This window comes from Panthera onca, chromosome A2 (genome assembly GCF_046562875.1).
Source record: "Panthera onca isolate mPanOnc1 chromosome A2, mPanOnc1 haplotype 2, whole genome shotgun sequence".
Classification (NCBI taxonomy): Eukaryota; Metazoa; Chordata; class Mammalia; order Carnivora; family Felidae; genus Panthera; species Panthera onca.
The window spans coordinates 115,179,928-115,206,878 of NC_138340.1; the positions used below are offsets into that span (position 1 = coordinate 115,179,928).

The 26,951-nt window shown below is 39.8% G+C and overlaps 1 protein-coding gene across 4 annotated transcripts in view; it reads left to right on the top strand.

Annotated features, from left to right (window-relative positions):
- The first annotated feature begins 965 nt into the window (after positions 1-965).
- KLHL7 (kelch like family member 7) overlaps positions 966-26,951 on the top strand; it is a 69,455-nt gene continuing 43,469 nt past the window's right edge. The window contains exons 1-5 of one of the 4 annotated variants that reach the window (XM_060632702.3): positions 985-1,059; positions 17,018-17,148; positions 22,044-22,146; positions 22,955-23,048; positions 23,324-23,448. In XM_060632702.3, the coding sequence (XP_060488685.1) occupies positions 22,068-22,146; positions 22,955-23,048; positions 23,324-23,448 (298 nt within the window). In that variant the 5' untranslated portion in view covers positions 985-1,059; positions 17,018-17,148; positions 22,044-22,067. Of the gene's footprint in view, positions 1,362-2,390; positions 2,493-17,017; positions 17,149-22,043; positions 22,147-22,954; positions 23,049-23,323; positions 23,449-26,951 lie in introns of all 4 variants that reach the window. The other 3 variants (XM_060632700.3, XM_060632703.3, XM_060632699.3) reach the window with 3 other exon arrangements.

Sequence of the window (26,951 nt, forward strand, 5' to 3'; positions counted from 1 at the left end):
TGAGGAATAAATGGTTTCTATTGCCAGGCTCCAGTATAAAACCTCAAATTATGAACTAGCTAAAATACAAGATCTGAGAACCTCTAGATTAAGAGAAGAAAGATAAAGTGCACAGAGGCATAAATGCCTTAGACTTTCGTAAAAATGGAGGCTTATATACCCCTTGCTTTTTCATTTGAGTTATTGTATAGTTTGTCTTCATGAAGAGAAAGCATAATACTTCAATAGCATGTTATTTTCCATAAAACATGTCTCCATATATACCCATATAGACATAGGTAGAAAATCTTCTACCCTCTGGGTTATGTAGAAATTTTTCAGAATGTGAAACAATGTATAATTTCAAATGATCTTGTATATTATCATGCACTAGAAAGATTATTAGAGTCACCAAAAGTCTTTTCATGCGTTCTGTGATTGAGTTCCGGTAGAACATTTGGGTAAGACTAACTGAAGATTTCTGGTTTCTAACCTGATCCTCTGGTTTCAAACACAGTAATCCAGCCTAAGTAGGCAGGCGTTCCACATCAGGGAGACGCCAACGGTACTGTACGTTTTTGCTCTATGAATCCCAAGCAAATAAATCTTGTATTCTGTGTAATACGCCTTTTACTGGCAGTACGTGAACATCTTTCATCATTTAATAAATATATATTGAGCGCCTACAGTTTGCGTCTGATGCTGCAGTGAAGAAAACACCAATCCTGTTCCTAAGGAGCTTACGCTAACGGGAGACACCCTAATGTGTCCTACCGCCTACGCTTCCAAAAAAATATATATAATCTCACCACATAACCTAAATTTATAAAATCTGACTTGGGGAAATGGAAGCGCAGGCTCGTCCTTGGGGCCGCTGAAAGTCAAAACCGTTCCTGCTCCCGGGGGCGACCCAGGCTCCCGCCCAGCGCCGCGTCGCAGGGAGCGGCGCGCCTCTGTGACGCGCACGTCCCGCCCACCGCTCCCTTCATAGTGCCCCGCCCCCGTGAGCGAAGTGCGCAGACTCCTCATCCCGGCTCCAGTTCGGTCGGGACGCCGCTGAGCCCGCGACGTCGCCTCCCGGTGAGTTTCTGAGGGGGCCGCCAGGCCTTGTCCTTCCGCAGTGGCCGCGCCGGCAGCAGGGCACTGCAGCCGCAGTCCCGGCCGCGGTGTTTGGTAAGCAGAAGCCCCGGCGTGCCCTGAGCGTGCAGCCCCCCGCCGCTCGGCCCGGCCACAGCCCCGGGCGTGAACGGAGCTGACGGAGGATGGCAGCCTCCGGGGTGGAGAAGAGCAGCAAGAAGAAGACCGAGAAGAAACTTGCTGCTCGAGAAGAAGCTAAATTGTTGGCGGGCTTCATGGGCGTCATGAATAACATGCGGAAACAGGTACCGCCTTTGTGGGAGTGACGGACGCCAGGGGGGAGGGGGTCCGGGACTCGCGCCCCTGGCTCCCTGGGCCGAAACCGCGCCCGGTGGTGATCGCGACTCTCCTCTGTCCTCGCCTTTCCTTCCATTTTCGCACGCCAGCCGAGCTGCTGTTAGTAGAGGGTCGCGTTAACCATTTGTCGAGCAGAAGCGTCTCCTCGTCTGCCGGTGCTGCGTGGCTCGCAAGTCAGGCTCCTGGGAGACTCCTGGGCTGGCATATTCAGCATCGCGTATCGGTTGTGTAACAGCTCTGCCCTAGTTATCTCTTTGTGAGGCGAGGATCCTTCCATTGGCGAGCCGCCGCGTTAAGGTGTCGTGAGATCTCGTGCGAAGAAGCCCATTGGCACAGCCCAGCCCGAAGCCCCCTCAGAAGGGAGAAGCATTGCTGGCCTGAAATCAGCTACTCTTAGATAAGGATCCCCGCCCCTCGTCTGTGTTCCCCGGGTGGAGCTAGTTGAAGGCAAATCCTCCTGTACGTGTTAATTTAGAGCAGAAACAGTCACCGATAAATACCGCGCAGTCTTTTAAGGCTCCTCTGCGCCTCTGTTATTAAGAGGAGCTCTTTGTTCTGTCCTTGACGTGTGGCGCATTAATGACCGTCTTCACGTCGGCGAAAGGTGGGTGATGAAAAGAACGGATTTTAACGCGGAGGATGTAGACAAGAGAGGTTTTTTGGTGGTTTTTTTTTTTTTTTTAATTCCATAACATCTTATACCAATAAGTATAGAAAAGTCACTTGGTTACCGTAAGCTTTATTTATAGCAAATAGGCTTCTTAGATGTGGGAATGTTTCTGTTCTGTAACTGTGGTCCTGTTTCCAAAGAAGACAAAAGCAGGGTGTATGAATAACTGCAAAACCTGGTTTGCTTATCTAGTGGTTTTGATGGGAATATGGAGAACAGTACAGGAATTTGAGATTTGTAAGAAGATCCTAGCTTCTGATTTCTTGAAGCAAACTCTGACTGCAGGGATCTTGTCTTTGTTCATCAGCTCCTGGCATGGTGCATGAATGCGGTAGATCTCTGTCTGAATGCCTTTAAATCTTCCCCGGCTTTTGTGCCGAAGTCACCGTGAATGTCTGCATTCAGTATTGTATGTACCTGACTTTAATGTATCTATTTTCATGTATACATTCAAGTTCCTTTCATGTAAACCTTTTTATATTTGCAACACCGGTGACTTCAAATTACTGGTGCATTTAACAAGTGTGTGCTCCTAAAGGGTAGTTGAACACAGTTAACCAGTGCTCAAATTTGTTTCCAGCAATCCTCCCCCCCCCCCCCGCCCCCCTCCCCCATCCCCAGAGAGGTGGTTTCATCTGTGGACTCCAGCATTGTAAAGCTTGCCTCATTCCTTATGTAGATAGGTTGCAGCTGGGTTGCAGCATCAGCTGTTTACTTGAGGAAAAGGGGATTGTATGTTTAACTGTTTGGGTTCAAAAATTGAATTGTATCCATTTCTTAGATTTAGCTTTAGACTATGTTAACCTCTGTTTATCCACTGTTAAACTAGAAATAAAGTTACTGAAAAATCAGGATTCTGTTACTGTGTAGTAGGGGAAAATAGAGCTAGAACAACCAGAGATCTCTTCCACAGTGGTTCACTGATCTTAATCTGCGGGTTCTCTTTTTGTCAATGGCTTTGCATGTTTTTAAGGTATTCTCCAGTACAATTTTCACCAACTTCATGGAATCCTTTTGCAAGATGTGCAGTTTCCTTTGCAGTTGATGTACATTGTGAAAGTGGTCTGAGCCAGAGGAAGAATGTTTGAATGAGAACCAGTTTTATAAGTGTTCTTGTTCTTCAGTGAATATTTTTGTATTGTGACTCTTTTTGCTTTCCCATATGACTTCATTACTTTGGGGATCAGGATAATGAGTGCCTAGATGACAAGGACCCCTCTGTACACACCCAGAAACATTCTTACAAGAACTTGAGAACACTGAAATTAGAATACCTGAATTCAAATTCCTGCTGTACCATTAATTAGTTTTGTGATCTTAGATAAATATGACTTAGGTCATTTCATCTCTCCATAACATAGCAGTCAATTCTATACGTAGTGGCCAAGGAGGTTGTACAGAGCCAGCAGCCTCAGCTTCTTATGGGCCTCTTTTCCTTCATCATCCTTGCAGTCATTTCTAGCCTTTTATTTTTAAGTAAACTTTCCAATGAAGTAGAGAATTCACTAAAAGGATACAAATCATAAACATGCAGCTCATTGAATTATTACAAACTAAACACACCATCAACGATAAGAAATAGAACATGAAGAGTACACAAGAGGTCCCCCTTTACACTCTTCTGAATCACTACCCCCCCCCCCCCACCAAAGGCAACCACTGTTCCAACTTCTGTCACCATAGATTTGTTTTTTCTGTTTTTGAACTTATATAAATGAAATCCTACTGTATATATTCTTGAGTCTTGGCTTCTTAAAGCTAACATTATGTTTGTGAGATTTATTATGTCGTTCTGTGTCACTTTAGTACATCCTCATTGTGCTTAGTATTCCACTGTATGAATACACCACATTTATCCATTCCATCATTATGGACATTTGAGTCATTTCTAGTTTGGCACTATAAAGACAAGTTCTACTTGGAATGTTTTGTATATTTTGTACATGTCTTTGGATGTGTGCATGTCTGCATTTCTGTTGGGAACTACGTAAGAGCAGAGCTGTGGAGTCATAGGTTACACTACATTTAGCTTTAATAGACACTGTCCTGTAATTTCCAAAGTTGTGTCAGTTCATGCTCATTCCAGTTGTGTACGAGAGAGGGTTTTGCTCTCATCTTTGTCAGCACTTAGTATTGTCAGTCTTTATAACGTTAGCCATTCTAGCGGGTGTATTGTAGCATCTTAATAGGTTGAGCACCTTTTTATTTCCCTAACTTTTTGTTTAGATTAATTTTATTACCTGATACACTAGAGAGGGGCTCTACAAAGGAGGCCTGGGTCATAGTCACTACTGCTCCTATCCAGTTGCTGTCACTGTGTTAATGAAGTCTAGGAGACCCTTAACATTTGAGGGATATGTTTTGAGACCTTTTGAAGTACCACTGTAGTTTATAGTTTTCTCATGTTAAGTGAATTAAAGCATAATTAGAATTTAAAAGCTTATGTTAAAGCGCTATTGAGAATTATGTGAGAGAACCAAAAACTGATCTGAAGACTGGATGCTGAGCAGTTAACTGGGATTATTTACCAACTAAAAGGACTCAGCTTCTGTACAGTCACCTCTTAAAGATTGTTGGGGCGCCTGGGTGGCGCAGTCGGTTAAGCGTCCGACTTCAGCCAGGTCACGATCTCGCGGTCCGTGAGTTTGAGCCCCGCGTCAGGCTCTGGGCTGATGGCTCGGAGCCTGGAGCCTGTTTCCGATTCTGTGTCTCCCTCTCTCTCTGCCCCTCCCCCGTTCATGCTCTGTCTCTCTCTGTCCCAAAAATAAATAAAAAACGTTGAAAAAAAAAATTAAAAAAAAAAAAAAAAAGATTGTTAATTACTAGTAGTCATTTTCTTTAGGGTCTCTTGTGAATAATCTAAACCCTCTGCATTAAATCTTCAGTAAGAGAAACACTTCTTGGGCATGTATTTTCTACCAGCTTTGTCTTAATTCAGCTAACAATTCCCATATACAACTCCCATCATTCAGACCTTCCTATTCTTAATTGCTGCCTTCTCCTTTTGTCTGCCCAGTTTAGGAGATAATCATCTCTCTCTTCACTCCCTTTCAAATGCCCCAGGCTTTCTTGACATTCAGCCTTTTTTTCACATCCATCTGGCCAAAAGCATTGATGACAATTTACCTTATTTGTGCAAGGCTTCCAAGCACAGCTGGAGAATATCCCATTATTGAACAGTCCTCTGCTAGGTAAGTCCTAATTTCAACAGGGCTGTCAGTACTGGTGATCAATCCTACTTTCCATTAATTTTACTGTTTTTCTCTAACCTGAGTCTTTTCTCTATATCCTCATTTTCAGTAGGGCATCCCTCTTGTGATATCACAAATAAATAGAAGACATTAGTTTGGAACTATCTAACTTTTAACTTTCTACCACCAAGTCTTTAAGCCTATTTTGTCACATTTTATTTTGCTACCGTGAAGAAGCTGCCTCTTTTCCATCTAAAGCCAGTGATTTCACCTGGGCTTTGACTCAGTCTGGTTAGAAAAGTTATATTGTTGGTTACTCGCATCTCTGCTAAGCACCCTTAACTTCTTCTTTTCTACTAGACTCTAGCCATCAACATTCAGTCATGTTTTAACCTCCCTAGCTTTTAAGCCAACCAAACCAATACACCTATTCTTAGTCTCAACATTCCCCTGTAAATAATACCTCTCTCCCCCTTGTTAAAACCAAAAGGTGGGTAGATTCACTGCCTTTTTTGGCTCACTGTTGATTTATTCCCTTATCTCAGTTTGACTTTCTAACTCAGCCCTTCAGATGAATATTTATTGAGACCCACTCTATGCTAGGCATTTTGCTAGATTGTGTAGTTGCAGTGATGAGCAAAACCAGACAGTCCCTGTCTTCATGTGGGTTTTGTCTAGTAAGAGAGACATTAGTCAAGCAGTCACACACACACAAATGTAAAATTGCAACAGTGGTAGGTATTATTAAAGAGAAGAACATAGTACAGTGAGGGCATATGAATAAATCATTTGACATCAAGAAGATTTCCCCAGGAAACTGGTAAATGAACTGAGAGCTGAAATAAGAGTAAGGGCACCTTAAGGAGGAGCCTCTTAGGTAGATGGAACAACAAATGCAGAGGTTCTGAGTCAAAAGACCTACTTACCATAGAATGGCAAGTGCAAGATACTGATTAAAGGCCAGTGTGACTGGAGCACAGAACATAAGGGGGAGGATGGCGAACATGAAACTGGAGAAGTAGTTAGAGAACTGTCCATGCATAGTCTCATAAGACATTGGGGGGGGTGCCTCTATCCTAAAACCCCTTCAGATGCGGGGTGTGTGTGTGTGTGTGTGTGTGTGTGTGTGTGTGTGTGACAGAAACAGAAAAGGGATCTGTGAGTATTTGTTTTTCTTTTGAAAAAGATGGTGCCTAATCTGTGGCCAAATGGGAGAACTCTCAGAGTGGTTGTTGGCAGACCAAATAGGAAGTTGTTCAGTAACTCAGATGGTCCCTTGGACTAAGGTGGTAGCAGCAGTAGCAATGATGAAAAGATGACATATTCAAGATTTAGGAGGTAAAATCAATAGATCTTGGTGATGATAACTCTCACATGTGGCTGTGATGACTAAATTAGATAGCCAAAGTAAAATAAAGCATGACCTGATGATGTTGGCTATTTTTGTTGCTCTTGTGATATGGTGGTTGATTCGATGCTGAGGGATTTAATACACGTTGTCAGTTATGACCTCTAGGGTTCTAGAATTCATAACTAGATAGATGATGACATTAGCCACCAAGAGAGGAGACACTAGAGAAAAGGATGAAGGCTTTGAGGAAAGGATTATAGGTTGTATTTTAGATATGTTCAGTTCACAATGCCATGAGACAGTAAGGTATATAATGAACTGACAGGTTTGAGAGTTGTGGGTTAAAAGTATAAATTTGTGGTGCACCTGGCTGGCTTGGTCAGTAGGTAGAGCAGTAGAGTGCACAACTCTTGATTTCAGGGTTGTGAATTCAAGCCCCATTTTGGAGATAGAGTTTATTTAAAAAAAATTTTTTAAGTGTAAATTTGTGATTATCTGCAGATAGAAGATAACTTTGTTGAAACTATGGAGAGTCAGGAGTCTGGGATAAAGAATAGGAAGGAGCCTATAAAGGAGACCCCTGCCCTCCCCCCCCCACCCCCCACCCCCCGCAAAATAAAAAGGCCAGAAGAGTAAGAGGAAAGTGAGAATTTTCAGAATCAGGGAAGAAATTGTTTCAGAAGGAGGATGGCAAATTTTGAAGCCTATGAGAAGTCAAGATATGATATAGCAACACAGGGGAGTTGTTGACTGTAGTGTGTTGTTTTGATTGGAAGACAGATGGAAGTCAGATTGGCATGAGTAGGATATGAGACCATTGAGACAATATTTTTGGAGAAACTTGGCCCAGAAGGGAGTAGGGGAGTTCAAATGAAGGTTGTTTGGTTTCATGTGTTTAAACTCGGGAGATATAAGTGTGCTTCAAAACTGAAAGGAAGAATTCATTTGAGATGTTGAGGTTGAATGTATATGAAACAGAATGTATAATTGATAGATGATTCCTGAGATAAGATCTAAAGTAAAGGTAATCTGTCATGGGAGGAGGATAGTTTCTCTTTCATCAGAGTGGGAAGGAAGAGTGGTTGGAAGAGAGGTTTGGAATCAGAATAAAAGACCCTCTGTCAGAGGCTGTCTCTCTGAAAAGTAGCAAATGAGACCATCTGCTGAAATGAAGGAAGAAGAAAATGAAGTTAGAGGTTGAGGAAAATAGTTTTTGTGGAGTGGAAATGGTATGATGGCTGGCAGTATTTTTGAAGGTTTTTTTTTTTTTTTTTGAGGTTAATTACCATGGATTTGTAATTAATATTTATCCTCACCCTGGCCTTCAAAGCCCTGTCTGACCTGATCCCATCCTATTTCAGTCAGATTTCATACCATTGTTCTCATAGCCATTTCACTCCAAGGCACCTGTCTTCCTTCAGAGCCTGAAATGTTGTATCAGTGCTTGTAACTCTTTCCCTCTTACTCATGCTCAGTTCTTACCATAAATGGCACTTCCTCCCTGAATGCCCTTCATTGTGTCAAGGGCATGTACTAGATATACTCTATTTCTTTCCTTCACCTATTGATCTTCTTTATTAGACAGATAAACACTTTGTATGTATGTCTTTGCTACTAGGCACTAAGTTCCTTGAGGGCAGGGACAATATCTGTCTTATTCAGTGCTATATTGCCAACATCTACCACATAGGTGTCAAATATTTGTTAAGTAAATAGTTGATGTCATAGGTATGGTTGATAACACCTAGAGATTGAGGAGGAAGTAAGAAGAAAAGACAGGATGAAATTCTAGAGGAACATCAACATTTTAAAGGATAGAAAGAAAAGTGCATTGGAGATTGAGGTGTGGAAGGAAGAAAGACAGCAGGGAATAATGTCATTGAAACCTAGATATAAGTTACAAAGAAGAGGAGACAGGAGTATCAAATGTAGTAGGGAGGCCAAAAAAAGATAGTGTTCCTGGGTTTGAAAAGTGGTGCATTTAGCAAATAAAGTTTTAATGGAATGGTGGGGGAGGGAGCAGATTTTAGAGGACAAAGGAAGGACAGAATGGTGAGTACATGGAGAGGGACCTGCCTCCTCTGTGGCCAAGGCTTTCCAGGATGAGATTAATGTTCTTTAAACACCAGTGGTATATACCCAAAGAATACAAAAATACTAATTCAAATAATCATGCATGCACCCTAATGTTTACAGCATCATTATCTTCAATAGCCAAACTATGGAAACAGCCCACATGTCCACTGACTGATGAATAGATAACAACACGCATGCAAGCACACACACACAGATGCACACACGCTTTTTATTCAGCCATGAAAAAGAATGAAATCTTGACATTTGCAACAACATGGATGGAGCTAGAGAATATTATACGAAACAAAGTCAGAGAAAGACAAATACCATATGATTTCACTCATATGCAGAATTTAAGAAACAAACAAGCATAGGAGAAAGAGAGAGAGAGGCAAACCAAGAAACAGACTCTTAACTGTGGAGAGCAAACTGTACCAGAAAGGAGGTGGGTGGGTGGATGGGTTAAATAAGGGGAATAAAGAATGCACTTTTGTGATGCGCACAGGGGTTGTATGGTAGTGTTGAATCACTAAATTGTATACCTGAAACTAATATTATACTATATGTTAACTAACTAGAATTTAAATAAAAATTTCAAAAAAGTAAAATGTACTTCCAAATTAAAAAAAAAAAAAAACTCTGGTAGTATAAAGTGCATACTGCCATCATGACACTTACCACATGTGTGTTGAATAAATGAATACAGAAGCACATCTTAAAGGAGACATGATTGTATTAAAATTCCCTGTGAGGAGAAGAAAATCAAGATTTGGGAGCTGCAAGAACCATGCCAACCCCAGAGGCCTCTAGCCTCTCTCTAGGACACTGCCTTCATTGCACCTCAGCTCTGACTACCGCCAGTCTGTTTCTCTTTCAGAGTTTCAAATCCTGGAGAGAGAGGATCTGATAGACCTAGTTTGGGTTGAATGTTAACCCTTTGAATCAATGATCTATGCTAAGGAGAGCAAGGTCACGTAGCACAAACATTATCTTGAAAGGGTTATTTTATGTACTTATTTTATGTATTCCATTTCTGGGGAATGGAGAATTACAAGTTGGGTAGCTACTCCAGTGGGCATCTATTACAAAGATTCATATCATTAAAACAGCTGGCATATTATATATTTTAATACATAATAATATAGTATATAATTTAGTTACATTCTGTTGAACTGTCTAAAATGTGGTTGATTAATATTTAAGAGAGGCACTCTTAATATGCCATCTATGCTAAATGTCATAAATTCTATACTCGGTATCAGGTTAGTCTACTGGCAAATGGTTTGCCAGAATGAAATTAGTTCTTTTTTAGACCTTTGAATTGCACTTAAATTCAATCACAATTTAATATTATACTGTAAGCTTTTATCATGAACAATGATTTTAAAATGTCTTTGTATCTTCTATAAAACTTCTTTTAGTCATGTTGTCTTTAGTCACTCATTGCTATGGGAAACAATATGCTATAGTGGAAATAACTTGAGTTTTGGAATCAAACAGATCTGGGTTTGAATCCTAGCTCTTCCTAATTGTGTGACATTGGGCAAGTCAACTTCTTTAGCCTTTTATGTTTATATTTACACAATAATGATTATAATATCATACTGACCTACCTTACTGATGTTGGGGATAGTGAGAGAGAGAATGTGAAAACTCTTGATAAATTATTTAATGTTAAATATTGTTGATATTGTTATCACAAGGAGTCTACTGGCATTCTTGGTTATCAGCAAAAGAAATATGTTCTCTCTTAAGTCAAAATAATTTATTGTAAGAAGTTCAGAAGCTTATAATGTTGACCACAGGCTGGAAGATGAGCAAGCATGGCAAACAGGCAGAAATCAGGCATTCTCCGTTAGCTAGGCTTCACAAACCCTGGAGTTCATTACAGTGTAGGCACAGTCTTGACTACCTGCTGCTGCTGCCGCCACCGTAAAGAGATTTTTCCTCCATCTTTCTATCATTTGCTCAAGATTCAAAATCCTGAAAGTTGGCATATAATTGACTGGCCTTAGATTGTTTGCCAGGTTTTGGCTCTGGTAAGTGAATAATAGAAACAACTGACTTCTAGTTTCCATAATGAGAGGCTCTGAGAATTGCCCTCTCACCATTTTCATAATGAGAAAATTTTCCAGAAATGGGAGGTTGGGTTTTGTTTTTTTTTTAATTTGTTTATTTATTTTTGAGAGGGAGAGAGAGAGCATGAGCAGGGGAGGGGTAGAGAGAGAGGGAGACACAGAATCTGAAGCAGGCTCCAGGCTCTGAGCTGTCAGCACAGAGCCCGACGCGGGGCTTGAACCCACAGACGGTGATACCATGACCTGAGCCGAAGTCGGATGCTCAGCTGACTGAGCCATCCAGGTGCCCCGGGAGCTTCGGGTTTTAATAAGCAGGAAATTGGGTGCTAGGTTGCCAGAATCCACAAATGTCTACTGTGATCTATATACCTCAAGCTGTTAAATACAAACATGTATGCACTTATTCTCATTCCTATAATTAAAAAAAAAAAGTCATCAGTCTTTTTCACTTACCATATCTAACTTGAAGTTCAGGATTATTGGTGATACCAGTTTCTTCTATAGTCTTTTCAAGATTCTTAGGCCTAAGTCTTAATAGATTTATTTGATTGTAAAGGGGAAAGTTTCACATAGTTAAAACTTATATAAATATAAGAGCAAAAGGGTGCCTGGATGGCTCAGTCGGTTAAGCATCCAACTCAATTTTGGCTTAGGTCATGATCTCACAGTTGTTGAGTTCTTGTGCACTGACAGCACAAAGCCTGCTTGGGATTCTCTCTCTTCCCTCTCTTTTGCCCCTCCCCTGTGCATGTGCATGCTCTCTCTCTCTCTCAAATAAACATAAATGTATGTGTGTGTGTGTGTGTGCAAAGATGAAAATAAAAATGCAAGCCACATTGTTATTATTTAATATTTTTATTATGCATTGTTTTCATGACTTCGTCCTTCCCTGACTATTCCTATTTGTCTTTAGCCAACTCCTCAAGGTTCTTTTTCTGATGGGATGATCTAATCCTTTATTCCTAGGTATCTTGAACCTTTGGTATTACCTATAAAGTCACATTAGTCTTCCATTAATGCTTATTACTAGCTTTAGCAGTACGAGCCTTAGGCAGGAATTTGATTTTATGATATTTATAAGTTGATTAGTTAGCCTGTTGCTGTTTATTTTATTTTTCTAATGTTTATTCTTGAGAGAGAGAGCACGCGAGCGAGTGTGAGTGAGGGAAGAGCAGAGAGAGGGAGGCACAGAATCTGAAGCAGGCTCTAGGCTCTGAGCTGTCAGCACAGAGCCCGACGCAGGGCTCGAACTCACGAATCAGATCATAACCTGAGCCAGTCGGGCGCTTAACCAGCTGAGCTACGCAGGCCCCCCAGCCTGTTGCTCTTTAATGGATGCTGGCAGAAGACATGAGACTCCTAGATTAGAGACAATAGACTTGATTACTCACAGCATAGCATTAAGAGCATCCGTATGTATGTGTCAGTTCCTCTTGCCCCACAAGTACTATGAGGGTGACCTGCCCGGGGCCCAGATGGATATTATACACACAGTGGGTTTGTGTTGTAGCTCTGGAATGAACACTGAGCTTAAGGAATCTGCCATTTTTATAGCAAACAATAAGCAAGCCTGCTCCTTATTCTTGTGAGGGAGAAGGTATCTCATCCCTATGGTTGCTTGCTGGCAACATAATCCTGAGAAATGGTGGCCCAGGGAAAAAGTGTCAGGGCCTTGCCTTCTTGACATGTCCGGGTTTTAAAATATATAGGAATTCAAGAGACCCACAGAGGTCTCTTCTCTCCCAACAGACAAAAGATACCCAAGGGGATCCCCTGAGCTCCAGCTATCTTCTGTCCCATAAAGAGCAATGGTTCCCCACCCCCCCTTCATTGCCAGGTTCAGAGAACTACCCAAATGTAGTAACTTTTGTTCTTTTTACCCAGTGGCAGGAGGAGGCCAAAATGGCCAGGTTGCAGTTTTAACTTCTAATTCTGTGGAAACATGATTCTATCACTTGAATCATTCTTCTTTTGGGTCCTCATATCTCTAAACTAGCAGAACCCACCTCCAGAGACTGATTGCTGAGATCAGAAGCAAAATATTTGTGAGTGAATCATTAAGCATAAGAGTGAGGGGAGTTTCTTCCATCCCTTGGTTGCCAGGCTAACTCTGGCTATAGAGAAAACATTATTTCTGTATAAATTATGTGTAATCACATCATTTGAAAATGGATTCTACTGCTTAAAAAGTTTGAAAACCACTGTTATAAGGCTTTTCCCTGAAAGGAAAAGACATATATATTGTCTGTGTGTGTGTGGTGTGGGCTGGGAAAAATATTTCTGACCTTCACCTTACTGAAAGAGGAAGCGAGGTATCTTGAACTCATCTCTCTCTCTCCTACAAATTTTGCCCAATGAGAGAGAAGTTCTAATGAAGCTAGGATTTAAGACATTGTTGTTTTATTAATGGTAGGATTACTCTTTTGAGACTTACATACTTTTTGCCCCAAATTTTTATTTAAATTCTAGTTAACATACAGTGCAGTATTGGTTTCAGGAGAATTCCATGATTCATCACTTACATACAACACCCAGTGCTTATAACAAATGCCCTCCTTAATACCCGTCACCCATCTAGTCCATCCCCTACACATGGACCCAGCTCCCTCCCTCAGCCCTCAGTTCTCTATCTTTAAGGAGACTCATATACTTCTACTTAAGGTCTCCATCTGCTAAGGAGGACAGGTAGGATATGTCTTGTGGACTCTATAAGGTGGATTTGGGCCCCGCTATCTCCCCCCCCCCCCCCCCGCCATATGAATATGCAAATTTAAAAATTTAGATTATTGGAGTATATGGGTGTGAGTAGGTGGGGATTACTAAGCACTCACCCATCTGTTTTATTTTGTCTCACTTGGCTGTAAATCTTTACATAAACTCCCTGAGTTGAGAATCTCAGAGGGCTGAATAATAGTATTCAGGCACCAGAGCCCCATCCCAACTCCCAACAGAATGTACTGGACCAAGTAGCTATAAGTTCTTATTTCCAAGTTTTTTTTTGTTTTTGTTTGTTTTTTTTTTTTAAGTTTTCTTTGTTTGTTCTTAACCTGTACAAGGAGCGTTTTGTTCTTTTTTTTTTTTTTTTTTTTTTTTAATTTGTGTTGAGAGAGAGAGCACACATGCATGAGCAGGAGAGGGGCAGAGAGAGAATCCCAAGCAGGCTCCGTGCTGATAGTGTGAAGCCTGACGGGGGTTCAGTCTCATGGACCATGATATCATAACCTGCACCAAAATTAAGTTTTCTTTGTTTGTTCTTAACCTGTACAAGGAGCGTTTTGTTCTTTTTTTTTTTTTTTTTTTTTTTTAATTTGTGTTGAGAGAGAGAGCACACATGCATGAACAGGAGAGGGGCAGAGAGAGAATCCCAAGCAGGCTCCGTGCTGATAGTGTGAAGCCTGACGGGGGTTCAGTCTCATGGACCATGATATCATAACCTGCACCAAAATTAAGAGTCAGATGCTTAACCAACTGAACCACCCAGGTGCCCCGGGAGTGTTTTGTTCTATGTTAAAGGCATCCTCTATCAATACCTATTCTTCCATGTGTCTTCTGCAGACCACCTTAGGAAGATTATTTAAATTTTTTACTCCAGAAAGCTTTAAAATGAGTAGATAATCTATTAACTCTAGACTGGAAATTCACTTGCATTTCCCATCTAAAATTTTTCTCAGCCAAGGTGTCATTCATAGCTTTCCAGATTATCTGGAGTGAAACAAATGACAGCTTAAAGCGCTCCATCTAATTCCATACTAGCAATATAAAATCCCCCAAATCTGACTGTTATGAACCCACTCATTATTAAATTCCCACATCTGTGATCTCCCTGTGGGTTAAAATTAAAGGCAGTTCCAAATGTGTGCTCTCTCTGGTTTCTTTTTTTTTTTTTTTTTAATTTTTTTTTTTTAACGTTTTTTATTTATTTTTGAGACAGAGAGAGACAGAGCATGAACGGGGGAGGGTCACAGAGAGAAGGAGACACAGAATCTGAAACAGGCTCCAGGCTCTGAGCTGTCAGCACAGAGCCCGACGCGGGGCTCGAACCCACGGACCGTGAGATCATGACCTGAGCCGAAGTCGGACGCTTAACCGACTGAGCCACCCAGGCACCCCTCTCTGGTTTCTTATATGCCAGGTCTCAGCCAAAAAGCATTCACTTAAGTGTTTGGGTAGGTTCTAGGACTTTGTTCAGCAGCTGCAGCCTGGGCTATCTTCCACTGGCATATATTAAGTTAGTTTAGCACCTCCAAAGCTGAATTTTTCCAGTGTCAAGGTGGTTGGTGCCACATGTTTTCAGAATGTCAAAGGGTTCAGAGGACTCTTAATATGAGTACAGCATCCTGATCCCCACAAACCTGAAAAGATACAAGCAAATCTCCCATCTCTACAATAGATGTTGACACCTTACTATACAGTCCTAACCCACGTTGTTCCCAGACAAAAACAACAGAAACGTCGGTTTCTAGAAAACAGAATCTTCAAAGAAAACTTCAGGATATCTTGGCTTTTGGCTTGCCAGTCTGTGTTGGCTATCTATAATTTATAGACTCTAAACTCAGCTAAGAGGAATCACTTATCAAGAGGCTAATAGGGACACTTTACCATATAGGGAAGAATTTTGTCTATGCATTATAATGTTTCACTGGCATAGGATATTTTGTACTTAAAGCAATTTGCCAGGGGGATTTGCTCAGCTGCCAGGTCTTCTAGAATTTCTCTTGTTCCCCTTTGTCCTGCACATTGAAAGCTTAATTTTTCCTTTTTCAACCTTGTGTTCCTCGCACCCCAATGCTAGAATAGTTGAGTTCTGTCCTTTGAGAGAGGATGATCCACATTTGTAGCAGGCAGTCAGGCAAAGCACAGTCTGTAGCCTTGCATTCTCTACAGTTCTGATCCTCCTAGTTCTGCACCCTTGTGTCCCCATTATGATCCTATCCTGCTGTGAAATTCCTTGTATCTACTAATCCTGCCCCCTGAAGGGGTCTTTTTTCCTTTCCATTTTTCTCAGCTGGAGAATGGCCTTTGACTGATTGCTCTAAAGCCTATGGGGACCAACATGGCCTTTGCAGTGTGCTCCTCAGAATCTTACCTTTCCTCGTTATTTGAGCTTTCCAGACCTTGGAAACTCAGTAGTAGCACACATATTCCTTTCTGTTACCTGTATGTGTCAAAATGGGCTGTGTCCCTGTTGTCTGTTTCTTTCAGGCATCACCAGCTGAGTTGTTAACCTGTTTAAGTTAAATCTTTTCCTTTCTACATAGTGTGGAGCTAACGTTATTCAGATCAGAATAACTTCCTTTTCCTTTCCTTTTGATTTTGGGCCCAAATGTTTGTTTTGCTTCTTCTTTCTCTAGTGCCTTTCTTAAAAGACACTGTCCTAGTGAAAACAAAGAGGGTCCACGTGTTCAGTATTGATTCAGTTACTGCCAACCCTCAGCAGAGTAATTCCAATTATGGACAAGTTCAGTATTAACTTAGGCTTGGATTATGGCTGGGTCATTTGGCTTCCCTTTAATGTGATCTAGTACTCTCCCTTAGAGTCTTATTTCCACACATTTCCCAGATATGTTCCACTATAGCTTGTAGCCTTCCTGTCTTCCCAGACACACCACCTTGCAAATTATGTAATGGAGGAGCTACTTTATTGCTGATCTTCCTTTTCCAAAAGTTTACAAATCTATCTGAATTTAATGTAACCACCTATTATACCTGTCCTACTCTTTAAGGGCAATCCTGTCATTATGTTCATGATTCCTTACCTTTAGCTTTGAAAGAGCTCTTAAAAATTTCCTAGATCCAGGCCTTTTCTGAATTTTATTTCTCTTCCTCCATTATATCTCTTTGGTATGTATCACCTAAATTGAATAAATAAAGCAAAAATAACTCTTTTTCCTAGTCTTATCTTTTAAAGAGCAGTTATACCAAACTGTATATGCTTTCCCTTTCAAAGCTGTTTGACCTAACATGCCCTGTGTTTCCATTAAGGAAGAAGTCCCCTTTTCCCTCTGTTTATCTGGTGTCTAACTTTTTCTTTCCTTTCCCACTGGCCTTATTGTCATTATGTGTGTTTAAATCCAGTGCTGTTTTTCTTGGCTTTCTGAGAAAATGTGATTCTGAAGGCTTTTTAATTTTTCTCTTAGGTTTTGAGTTTATCATAGCTTTGTTGAGGCTTTTCTAGTATCTCAATCCGAGAAGATTTACCCCCATATAATAAGGGCTCCATTTCCCTTTATCTTTTCAGTGATTTAAATCCACCACCCAACTATAGTTGAATCTGCAGTCTACTCAGGGAGTTATACCCAGGGCCAACTTGAAATCACGCTGTGCAGGACTGATTGCAGAACCTTGTTGACAAGCTACATAAACCCAAAGGTTAGTCATTCCCTGGTCCTCTTCTTGGGATACGATGAAGAACAGAATTTGGGACAGCTGTTTGCATGCCTCCTACTAATGCCAGCACACATTGTTAAAAGCTAGAACCTCCTGCAATGCTGCGGAGCTTGCATGGAGCTTCCTACCTTTTGCAGTCCTACTAAGAAAACCTGTAAAGAGAGCAAAAAGGTCATTCTGCCAACACTTGCCTGAAATCCTTGCCTCTTTTGAAGTGAACCTTTCCTGACCGAAGGACGCTTCCCACAGAAGTCCCTAATATTTGCAGGCACTAAAGCATTACCAAAGTTTCTGCCTCTGTCTACAGGGCTTGGAGTGTCTATGCATATGGATTTCAACAGCCCTCTTCCACTGTTGGTTCCAAACATTTGAGATGAGTTATGTTCTGCTTTGGGGCAAAATTATAGAAGAGAATGAGCCAGACCGGGCAGTTTATGGTCAGTGACCTCTGCCTTAACTCTTGCTCATCTTATGTAGACACTCTTCCACAAGTGACAGTGGAGAAAAGGACTGCACTTTGCTTCTCAGTACTTACTTTCCCCAGAGGAAGAGCATTATGAGAGAGATATCTAATTTCCCCTAAATGGGTAACAGTTATACCATTTTTTTCCAATTATCCATTCTCTCATCCCACTTTTTAAATTAATAGACTTTGTTTTTTAGAGAGGTTTTATGTTTACCAAAAACTTGAACAGAAAGCACAGAGTTTCCGTTTTCCCTCTCCCCCTCCCAGTTTCCCCTACTAGTAACATCTTGCTAATACAAGTGTGATACATTTGTTATAATTGATGAGCCAATATTGTTACATTATTATTAACCATAGTTTACATTAGGGTTTTTTCTTAGTGTTATACATTCTGTGGATGTTGACAAATGTATAATGACGTGTATCCACTGTTACACTATCATACAAAATAGTTTCACTGCCTTAAACATTGCCTTCTTACCACATTTTTGAAATAGTATCTTTATGATACATCAAATTCCTGCTTAGTGTAGATCCCTCACATTTCTTAGGTTTACTTCTCAACATTTAATTATTTTGTTGCTGCTATGATGGGTTGTTTTGGTTGTTTTTTTTGTTTTCTCATTTGTGTTTTTTTATGGCTTACTGCTCACATATAGGTTAGCTAATTGCTTTTTCATATTTATCTTATTTGTGTCTAGCCATCTTTTCATTTAGTTCTACAAGTGTTAGGTTTATTTATCTTTATTTTCTTAGTGATTTTGTTACCAAAAAACCCAGGTTCGGCTACTTGTTGCTTGAAAAGCCAATACTCAAGGGAGGAATTTTGATTGGAAAGGAATATGAGCTTTATTCAGGAGGCTGGCCATCTGGGGAGAAGGGAAACTCTTGTCTGAAGACCAATTCTGACTATTCTGCCTGGTCCAAAGAGTTTTAAAGGAACTTTAGGGCATTTAATCAATAAAAAGAGAGCACAGTGGCCTGTAACCCTTCCTGATTGCATGCAGACTTGATGCCAGCTACAGACATCATCATCACAGTGCCAGGAGGTTGTGTATTGGTGCCCCAGGGGGAGGTTGTGCAAGAGGATTTGGTTCTTTCTAGGGAACAATGTATAACCTGTAGATACACAAAGAAAGGCTTAGTTAATCACATGGGCTAAAAGTGCTTTCTGAAACTTAAAGACTACTAAGTTGGCCAGAGGGGCTGAGGTATCAGCTTCAATTTGGGTAAAATTTCCAGAACAATAATTGAAAAAAGTAGTGACAGCATATGTTTCTTAGATGAGAATGCCTCTTCTGTGTCGACATTAAACGTGATGTTGGCTCTTTCTTGTTTTTTTTTAATTTATTTTTTAGTGTTCATTATTTATTTCTAAGAGAGAGACAGTGTGAGCAGGGGAGGGGCAGAGAGAGAGGGAGACCCAGAATCTGAACCAAGCTCCGAGCTGTCAGCACAGAGCCTGACTGAAGGCTCAAACCCACAAACTGTAACATCATGACCTGAGCCAAAGTCAGACACTTAACCGAATGAGCCACCCAGGTGTTTCCTCTTGATTCGAATGATCTTCGTTATACAGATGCATCATTTTCTTTATTAAAGAGTATGAAAGGAAATGAATGTTTAATTTTGCCATCTATTTTTAATAGAGTTTTAAAAGTTCAAGTTTTTCTACATGAGGTTTTTCTCTTTTAACCTGTATATATGCTGAATTATATTAAAGAATTATTGTTCTTGAACCCTCCTTGCATTCCTAGAACAATATTTGACTAGTAACACTTCTGAATTCACTCAGCAACTATTTGACAGATCTCTAAGTCTCTAAAAGAAGAAAAAGGTGCAAAGAAAATGTGACCAAAATAGCAACTGGTATTTAAAGAAAAAAAGAAGATGGGGCGCCTAGGTGGCTTAGTCGGTTGAATATCCAGCTCTTGATTTCAGGTTCATGTCATGATCCCAGGGTCATGGGATTGAGTCCCACATCAGGCTCCACACTGAGCGGAGAGCCTGCTTAAGATTTTCTCTCCCTCTCTCTGCTTCTCTGTCAGGAAGAAAAAGAAAAGAAAAGAAAAAAGCAAGGAAGCATAATAAGTAATGTAAAAGAACATGGCATATGTAAGATGAAACATAAGTTATCAGTAATAAATATGAAGATTAAACTAAATCTGACTTAAAGTAATCTCAGATGGGGGTGGGGGTGCTGAGTGGCTCAGTTAAGTAACTTCAGCTCAGGTCATGATGTTACAGTTCATTAGTTCTCGCCCCTCATTGGGCTTGTGCTGACAGTGCAGAGCCTGCTTGGGATTCTCTCTTCTGTTTCTGCCCCTCCCCCACTTGTGCATGTGCTCTATCTCAAAATAAATAAAACTTAAAAAAAGAAAGTAATCTTAGATGGTGAGAATTTTTAATTAAATCACCTAAATCTATCAATTTATGAGAGGCTAAAAATTCAAAAGCTGAAAATAATAAATACAAAGATGTAACAAATATGGGGGAGTATAAACAAAAAAATTACAAGATTTGTTTTGTTTTGTTTTGTCCAGTCAACATGTATTGTTCAAAAGGTAGTTCTGTGTAAGTTTGTCCTCAGTTCATATAGATAGGACTTGTTATCTTTCATACTGTCTAACGTAATGCAAGTCTCTGTCTTCCGGTTTTCTGTGGTTACACTCTTGCCAATAGGAGCCTCTCTCTTTAAGTCAGTCCTATCTCTTGTTAAAACCTATTAATCTACTGTAGTACAGTCAGATGCACAATTTGGATACAAAAAGTTCCTCCCTTTCCTTCTACAACATTAATATCCAGCTGGAGATTAATCTTAGAGAAGACTGAATTGCTTTGCAGAGATCTGATTTCTTTAACTTTCTTCAGTGCCTGTAAATTCATGCCACTAGAACTCCCTGTTGCTGAGTGTATATTTTGAAAAGGTTTTTGGCTCCGTTTCCATACAGTTCTACATCTTCTGGAACTTCCTGTCAGCAGCCATAGACCCCTCCCTTATCTGATTTGCTGTTCTCTATCAGTGTTCTTTTTCTCTCCTACCTTTCCTTCTTTTCCTTCCACCTTTATTTTTCTTGCTTTTGAGCAACTAGATCAGTTTCTTTTGGTGGTAACCAAATATTTGGCTTGGTTTTGCTACCTGGTATTTTTGGTGTGGTATGTGGCAAAATCACCTGAAAGCTGACCAAAGGAAATAAAAATTTTAAACTTCGAGACACTATTGGGATAACAATGGCTTTAACTATAAATAATCTGCATATAATTTCTAAGCAGTAGACCACAGGCCTTATTTAAAAAATCTTTACATAGCTGTAAAAGTGAAATTTTGTTTCTCTCTTACCCAACTATAAAATATAAATAAAGCCCATTTCTTTTCTTGTTCTAAGCATTACCATCTCATTTGGTAATGAGAATATCAGAAACTGTATTAATAGTTTTAGTAAATATTTAAAATTTACAAAAGGCCACATCCTCTGAGCTACTAACCCGACATTTAGATATGTGATAGATTTTCTTTTACTCTGATAACATTATTTTCCTCATATTCCCAGTGCCTAAGAGAGTGCCTAATATATCGCAAGCATCAAATTTTCTCTGAGACTAACCTGGAGGTTACATATGTAACTTCATTAAGAAATTGAAATTTTGTTTGACAAAAAAGATGTTTTTTTTCCTTGAAATTCATGTTTAAGGGTTCCAATAAACCTTAAATTTTTTCTTTAATATTTCATTTCCTCAGCATCGTAAGTATGTAATCTGACTCTGGCTTCTTTCAGCAATCTAGAGTGATACCATTTTTGCCTTGGTTAGAGATCACAATATAAAAGTGGTTGGTATCCAGCTTGTCAGAAATGCATTTGAGAAAAGTGTTACTTAAGGAAAGAGTGCTGAATGGTCATTTGCTTCGTCCACTCTGTGTATTCTGAGTTGTTTCTGTGAAGGTTACTTTCTTGGGAAATACAGCATGCACACTGCATCTCAAAACAAATAGATAATTTAAAAAGCCCAGATTGTTCTGTTTGAGAAACCATCAAGGACATTGCTCCTATGTCATTTAGTGTCCCCTTAAAATTTTACCATGAGAAAACCCTTAAGAATTTGTGTCAGAAAAAAAAAAAAAAATGGTTTCCCTAACAGATTAGTAGAATACTTCTTTTCTGATTGTAAAGATCTTTTCTTTTTTTCTGTTTTTACTACTGGGAAAGTCAATAGCACATTTTGATACAGCAAATCATGATAGCACCTCTCTAAGGTCTTCCTAAATAGGTCTTATAAACAGATTCTGTGCTGAAAAAAGACTGGATTTGGACAGAAAATAGAGCTAAAACCTTTGGCAAGCACCAGTTTTATATGTGTGCTAAGCCAGGCCCAATGAGCCCCTTTTAATTTCATTTATTTTTCTCTTGACTAGAAAACGTTGTGTGATGTGATCCTTATGGTCCAGGAAAGAAAGATACCTGCTCATCGAGTTGTTCTCGCAGCAGCCAGTCATTTTTTCAACTTAATGTTCACAAGTAAGTATCTTAAAGTAATAAAACATGTTATTTTTTCCATGAGAATGACTTAGAGTCTAAATTAAAATATCTTTCCAGTACCTGGGTGGCTCAGGCAGTTAAGTGTCCAACTCAGTTTCGGCTCAGGTCATGATACCTAGGTTTCATGAGTTCAAGCCCCACTTGGGGCTCTGTACTGATGGTGCAAATTCTGCTTGGGATATTCTCTCTCTCTCTCTCTCTCTCTCTCTCTCTCTCTCAAAATAAACTTAAAAATTTTTTTAAAAGAAGAAAATATCTTTCTAAAGCCCTTAAGATATTAAGGCCATAAAACATTGAAGAGATTGGAAAGGGGTTATGATGATGTTTGATCAAAAGAAAAATGTCCTTTCACTAGCACTACAGGCCCAAGGGCTTTATTGATGGAGATGCAGTTTCTAGTTGAACAATTGTCATTGTTCTCATAGATTGGCTCCAGTTATATCAGATGTAGTTTTGCTCACAGCAATTTAGAAGAGTGCCACTAAGTCATTTTAGGAGTTGGGGAAATACTAAATCTAGTTTTATGTATCTCTGTTTACTTGGCCCTTTTTGTTTTTTTAAAGAAGTACACTAATCCACTAATTTCTTACCTTATTTTAAGACACATTAAGTGTGGAGAATTAATTTGCATTTGTTATAGGAATGTTGGGCTTCCTGGGATCTTTATTAACAGAGAGCTCTCTGTCCTGTTATTCTTCTCCACATTTAACATGGCCTGGAATGATCTGGTCCTCAGTTAACCTGGTGATAGTAGTCATGTCATTTATATTTCTTCTTTTCATTTTAGCTAACATGCTTGAATCAAAGTCCTTTGAAGTTGAACTCAAAGATGCTGAACCTGACATTATTGAACAACTTGTGGAATTTGCTTATACTGCTAGGTAAGTTAAGAAGGATCATTTCTGTTGTGGAGGAGTAAGGTTGGGATCTACTAGGGCAGAGCATTATCTTGACAAATTGATGTGCTCCAAATTCTTCAACAGGAAAAACCATAAGGATGGGGAAGTTTGAGGAGCTTATGCCATACTCATGCAAGCAAGGACCAAAAAGTTTAATTTTTTGTTTAATTTCAGGAGCTAGTAGGATACATTTTACAAAGCATTATTTAAGTAATAAAAAATTATAGGAAATTAAATTCACTTTAACTTCTTTGCAGAATTTCTGTGAATAGCAACAACGTTCAGTCTTTGTTAGATGCAGCAAACCAGTACCAGATTGAACCTGTGAAGAAAATGTGTGTTGATTTTTTGAAAGAACAAGTTGATGCTTCAAATTGTCTTGGTAAGAAGTCATATTCCTATTTAAAATAAAAACCAAAACAAACTTTAATGTGCATTTTAATAAAGGAAAAAAAAAGTGTCATTCTAAGTGTCCTCATTTAATTTTAAAGACATTGTCCACTAGAAAATACACTTAAAATACATTTTAAGAGACATTTAGGAAGATGCCTATTAACCCGGGCAGGAACAAGCCCATTAAAATTTCCAAAATATAAAATAGCTTTAATAATGAGTTTTTGTGTATCTAGAACAAAAAGTAAGGATTGCGTCTGGTGGTGGTGTGGTAATGTCATAAACATGAATGTTTACCTTTGTTGCAGTACTTAGATTGGTCTGTCATAGATGAGAAAACAGGTTGTGTATATTACCTGAGGTCTTAAAGCTAGTATGTGGAGGAGCTGGAGTTGGAATTCAAGTCCTCTTGTTCTTAACTACTGTCCCATGTTGCCTCTCCACATTATTAAATATGTTATTGTATACTAGAACACTTAAAAATCCTAGACTATAAATTAAGATACTAAGTAAGAGACTGCTATAGCACTCTATTTTATTTTTTTAAGTCTTTATTTATTTTTGAGAGAGAGGTCAGTTGCAAGCAGGAGAGGGGCAGAGAGAAATCCCAAGCAGTCTCCATGCTGTCAGTGCAGAGCCTGATGCGGGCTCAAACTCACGAACCATGAGATCATGACCTGCACTGAAACCAAGAGCCAGACAGACGCTTAACCGACTGAGCCATCCAGGTGCTCCAGCACTCTATTTTAAAGCCATTAATAAAGTATTTTATATTTCATGTCAGGAAAAGCAGAAATAGTTGATCAGAGTTTTCCAAGGTGTGATATGGTATGCTTTCCACTGTGAAATAATCTTTAGTGGCACATAAATGAACATCCAGGTCTTTGTAGTTATATTTTCTTACCCTTGCTGTGATTCAGAGGGGAAAAGAATCAGGGTAGGAGTCCTAGGAAGGCAGGGAGGAGAGGAAAGCTGAATCAAGGACAACCAATGCAAAGATTTTTGACATATGAGAGAAGATGAGGGGTGCTGACAAGCCAACAGCTGGGCAAAGGGCTCCTGGAGATACATGAGAAGTTTGCAAGCCTTCTCTTTCCCCCGTTTTTCTAGGCTCCCCTCTAGTAATGAACTAGACGGTTCATTACTCCCATCTGTCACACACCCCTACTGTGAATGCAGAGCAAAAGATCTTTGTAGGCAGGTAGATAGGAAGCAGAATAAATTTTAGGGAGGGATAAAAGGCAGGCAAAGGGGATGGGAATGAGTTTGTGGCTGGTATCCAAGAAAGGAAATGGACCAAATGGAACAGGACAGGTAATAGCTATGCAGGTGAATATACTGGTGGAATTTATTTTAAAGGTGGTTGTAGGTCACAAACGAAAAGACCCATATATTAGGAAATAAAAGGCCAGTCTCTAATCTCATCTGTGCAGCAGAGACACTCTGGAATGAGTCCCTCTATTTCTCTGGGCCATAGTTTGGGGCTCCATTCATCAATAAAATTTATATTCTGAGATTTTACTTATTTCCCCTTATATAAATATGTAGTCTCACAAAATTTATTATAAAAAGAATTCAAAGGAGTTTTTGGAAGATGATGGCTTAAGTACTTCTCCTTAACTCCCTAGCACTCTAAACTTCCAACCAGGTGATTCAACTAGAAAGAAAAACAGCCAGAGTAGGGAGTGGATATGGTGGAACCTGGAGCAAGTTTGTGCTAATCTCATTTTAGGCTTTGGGCTTCTGAGGAGACCACTTGGGAGTGTTACTTCTGGATGCCTTCTGGATCATTGTTTTCAAGAGAGGAAGGATGGTGTAGCAGCCTAGAAGGGAGCCTGATTCTCTAAGCTGGGGTAAAGATAGTGGCCCATCCAGTTGAGCCAAGTGCAGCTACTCTCACTACCCAAGGGAACTGCTGCAGCCTGCATTCTTTTTAGCCCGGGGGTGGCTCTCCCTGTGAACTGATTAGAGAACTCCTTTGTTCTCTGCTGCCCCAGAGATCCCAACAAGCTGATTTCCATGAATTCTAAAGGCACCCATAGTATCTGATGGAAGTGGGCAAAGATATCATACCAGGTTAAAGGAAACCTGCTAGTTCGAGGACAGAAATCAAGTTAAACAGCCAAAATGAATGGCTCCAGTAGAAATTTTCATTTAAGAAATGGAGGAGACCTTAAATAGAAAGGAAAGCCATGATTTTCCATAAAATTCAATTGAATTGAAAAACAGAATGGATATTCCTAAAAATCAACCTAAAGAAAATAAAACAGAGAAAACTGCCTTATGATAACAACACAAAAATGCAAAGAAATGGAAATCATTAGTGAAAAACATAAAAGACCTGAAAGGAAGATATGGGACACTGATGTGAAGTAGGGATTCCACAAGGAACAAGTGGAGGAAAAGTGATATCAAAGAAATCGTAAAAGAAAACTTATTTGAGACTTAAAAAACTTGAACTTTCACACTTATACCAAGTACCAGACCTGATGGAGTGAGATTTTCCTCTCCTAAACATATCCTAGTGATATTTTTTCACCTCCAAAATCAAGAGAGAACTTTTTATTTTTTTTAATGTATGTTTATTTTGAGAAAGAGAGTGAGCATGAGTGGGGGAGGAGCAGAGAGAGAACCCAAGCAGGCTCCGTGCTGTCAGTGCAGAGCCTGATTGGGGCTCAGTCTCACCAACCATGAGATCATGACCTGAGCCAAAAGTTGGACGCTTAACCAACTGAGCGCCCCGGGTGCCCCAAGAAAACCATTTGACGTGATAAAAATGTTCTGGCACTAGATAGTGGTGATGGTGACACAACATGGTGAATGCACTAAATCACTAATGGTAAGTTTTATGTTGCATGTATTGTATCTTAATTTTTTAAAGTATAATAAAAAGAATTTATAAGTTTTTAGAAAGGGTATGTATGATAGGTTACCAGAAATTGGTCACAAATTCTTTTCATCCTTGTATGTATACCCCTTATATATGTGACTGTAGCTCTTCCATCAAGAAGTGGAGTCTTTTTCCCCTTGTAATCTAAGCTTGGCCATGTGGCTTGCTTTAGCCCATGGGACATTTGCAAATGTGACATGAGCAAAAGCTTAAATGTGCTTTGGGGCTTGCCCTGCTTTGCTGCTGGGGACTCTTCTGCCATCATGAAAAGAAAATTAGAGACCATTTGGGACACAGATGAGTTATACTAGCTGATGTTCCCTTCACCAACCAGCTTGCCTATTACTAAGTATGTGAATGAGGCCAATCTAGACTATACAGTCCCCACTAAGCAACCAGCTGGCTGCAGAGATTAAACCAGCCCAGGTCAAAAGAACCACCCACTTGACCCATAGAAGTGCATTGTTATTTTGAGCCACTAAGTTTTGGTGTTGTTTTTCCTGCATCAACAGGTAATTAATATAAAAGTTTACTTAGAAAAGGAGAATCTGAATGACATTAATTTTTTATCTGCAACAGGAAGTTAGAAGACCACAGCATTA